The sequence below is a fragment of the Penaeus vannamei genome, chromosome 4, assembly GCF_042767895.1.
Source record: "Penaeus vannamei isolate JL-2024 chromosome 4, ASM4276789v1, whole genome shotgun sequence".
In the NCBI taxonomy this organism is placed as follows: Eukaryota; Metazoa; Arthropoda; class Malacostraca; order Decapoda; family Penaeidae; genus Penaeus; species Penaeus vannamei.
This window is the reverse complement of record NC_091552.1, coordinates 44,566,753-44,569,252: the sequence shown is the minus strand read 5'-3', so window position 1 is coordinate 44,569,252 and position 2,500 is coordinate 44,566,753. Positions and strand designations below refer to the sequence as shown.

Below are 2,500 nucleotides of genomic sequence, written 5' to 3'. Positions count from 1 at the left end.
ACACCACCCACACCACACCATCCACCTCACCACCTCCCCCCCCCACACCCAACACCTCCCCCCCCCCCACACCTCACCACCCTTATCCGGCCACCCACTCACCTGTATCCGGTCTTCGGGAAGGTCGGTCTTGAGGGACAGCATTTCTCTCGCGTAAACGTCCGGATAGTGGGATTCCTTGAAGGCTTTCTCGAGTTCCTCCAGCTGGAAGGAAGTGAATATGGTCCGGCTGCAAGAAGAAGAGAAGAGAAGGGGGGGGTTAGTTGGGGGTGAGAAGGGATGGTGGGGAGTGGGGGTAGAGGGGGTGGGGGGAAGGTATGGTCCGGCTGGAAGAAGAGGGATGGTGGGGTGTGGGGGTGAGAGGGGGATGGTGGGGGTGTGGGGTGAGGGGAAGTGAATATGGTCCGGCTGCAAGGAGAAGAAGGGGGGTTAGTTGGGGGTGAGAGAGGAGGGGTTAGTGGGGGTGAGAGAGGGGTGGAGGGATGGGGGTGAGAGGGGGTGAGAGGGGTTGGTGGGGGTGTGGGGTGTCGGGGGGAAGGGAATATGGTCCGGCTGCAAGAAGAGAAGGGGGGGGGGGGGGGTTAGTTGGGGGTGAGAGAGAGGGGGTAGGGGGTGAGAAGAGGGGGTGAGAGAGGGGGGTGAGAGGGGGTGTGAGGGGTGGGGGGTGAATATGGTCCGGCTGCAAGGAGAAGAAGGGGGGTTAGTTGGGGGTGAGAGAGGAGGGTGAGAGGGGATGGTGAGGGGTGTGGGGTGAATATGGTCCGGCTGAGAGAGGGGGTGAGAGAGGGGGGTTAGTGAGGGGTGAGTGGGGGTGAGAGGGGATGGGGGGTGAATATGGTCCGGCTGCTAGGATGAGGAGGGGGTTAGTTGGGGGAGAGAGGGGGTTAGTAGGGGGTGAGCGAGGGTGTGAGAGGGGATGGTGTGGGGTGTGGGGGGAAGTGAATATGGACCGGCTGCAAGGAGGAGAAGAGAGAGGGAGGTGAGAGAGGGGGTGAGAGTGGTGGGTGGTGTGGGGTGTGAATATGGTCCAGGCTGCAGGAGGAGAAGAGGGGGGGGGGGGTTAGTTGGGGATAAGAGAGGGGGCTAGTAGGGGGTGAGAGGGGATGGTGGGGGTGGGGGGTGGTAATGAGGGCTATTGGTAATGGGGGTGATTTCGGTAATGAGAGGATGAGAGTGTGGATGATGGTAATAATGATAAAATTAAGGATGATGATGATGGTGATGGTAATAATGACGGTAAAATTAAGGATGATGATTGTTATGATGATAGTGATGGTAATAATGATGATAGAATTAAGGACGATCATGATAATGGCGATAGTGATGGAAATAAAGATGATAGAATTAAAGATGGTGATGATAGTGATGATAATGATAATAGTGATGATGATAATGATGAGAAAATTAAGGATGATGAAAGTGATCGTGAATGATGTGAGACAGATTCTAGGGTGATCTATTTATATATATTTTTTTCCTATATAGAATGTACATAGATTTTGCTGTGGGTGTTTGAGAGAGGATAACGGTGAGGAGAGAGTAAAGGGGAAGAGAAGGAGGAAGAAGAAAGAAAGAAATAAAAAAAAATAGCTTATTCGGCACATCATATCCATATACCTTCGTTTCTTTGTGTTAAAAAATCTGTCAAATATAACTATCATATAAAACCGAATGATGATGATTTTCCCGCCCAAAAAGAAAAAGAAAACAACAACAATGATAAATATTTCTTTTTACATCATTATGTTTTCCCGCCCAAAAAGGAGAAAAACAACAATGATCAATATCAAATATAACTAAATCATACAAAACCGAATGATGATGATTTTTCCCGCCAAAAAAACAACGATAAATATTTATTTTTACATCATGATGTTTTTCCCGCCAAAAAAAGAGAAAAAACAACAATGATAAGTATTTCTTTTTACATCATCCCCCTCATGTGAGATAAAATATATTCCGACGATGAATCTCTTTAGGATGAATCTCTCTATTGCTCACCTATTGGTTTCCGATGCTATTCATGTTTTATTCATTGTGGTTAAGGCGAGAGACTGTTAAGAAAAAAATGAAGAGCGAGAGGCGGCGAGCGAAGGCGTCGTGTGTTGTTCCCGCGTAAATGTACTTTTTTGTTTTGTTTTGTTTTGATAAGTTCCTTGTGTTTTTGTCGGCGTCTTTTTAATTTTTTTTTTTGTTGGTTCGATTGTGCTCATTGTATTTGTGAATGCGGATTGTATGTCAGAAAGAACGTGGGTATACAAATCACGGATTCGGATGCGGTTGAATCCACGAACGCGGGAGAGCCGTTCGAGTAGCGTGACCGCGTTCGAAACCACTCAACGACCTAATAATCATCATTTGCTAACGCCTACGTTTCTCTCGTTCGCACTTCTCCTTCCTCATCTCCTCTACACCCTCCTCCACCTCTCCTCGCATCTCCATCCACCTCTCAATATTCCTCAAACTCCACAGATAACCTCGCGTTCTCTTCGCACCTCCA

The 2,500-nt window shown here is 48.2% G+C and overlaps 1 protein-coding gene across 1 annotated transcript in view; it reads right to left on the bottom strand.

Moving 5' to 3' along the window:
- The window catches only part of LOC113812707 (homeobox protein ceh-10-like), a 43,653-nt gene that overhangs the window by 36,221 nt on the left and 4,932 nt on the right, over positions 1-2,500 (bottom strand). The window contains exon 2 of the mRNA XM_070121449.1: positions 103-229. Coding sequence (XP_069977550.1) covers positions 103-229 — 127 coding nt within the window. The remainder of the gene's footprint in view (positions 1-102; positions 230-2,500) is intronic.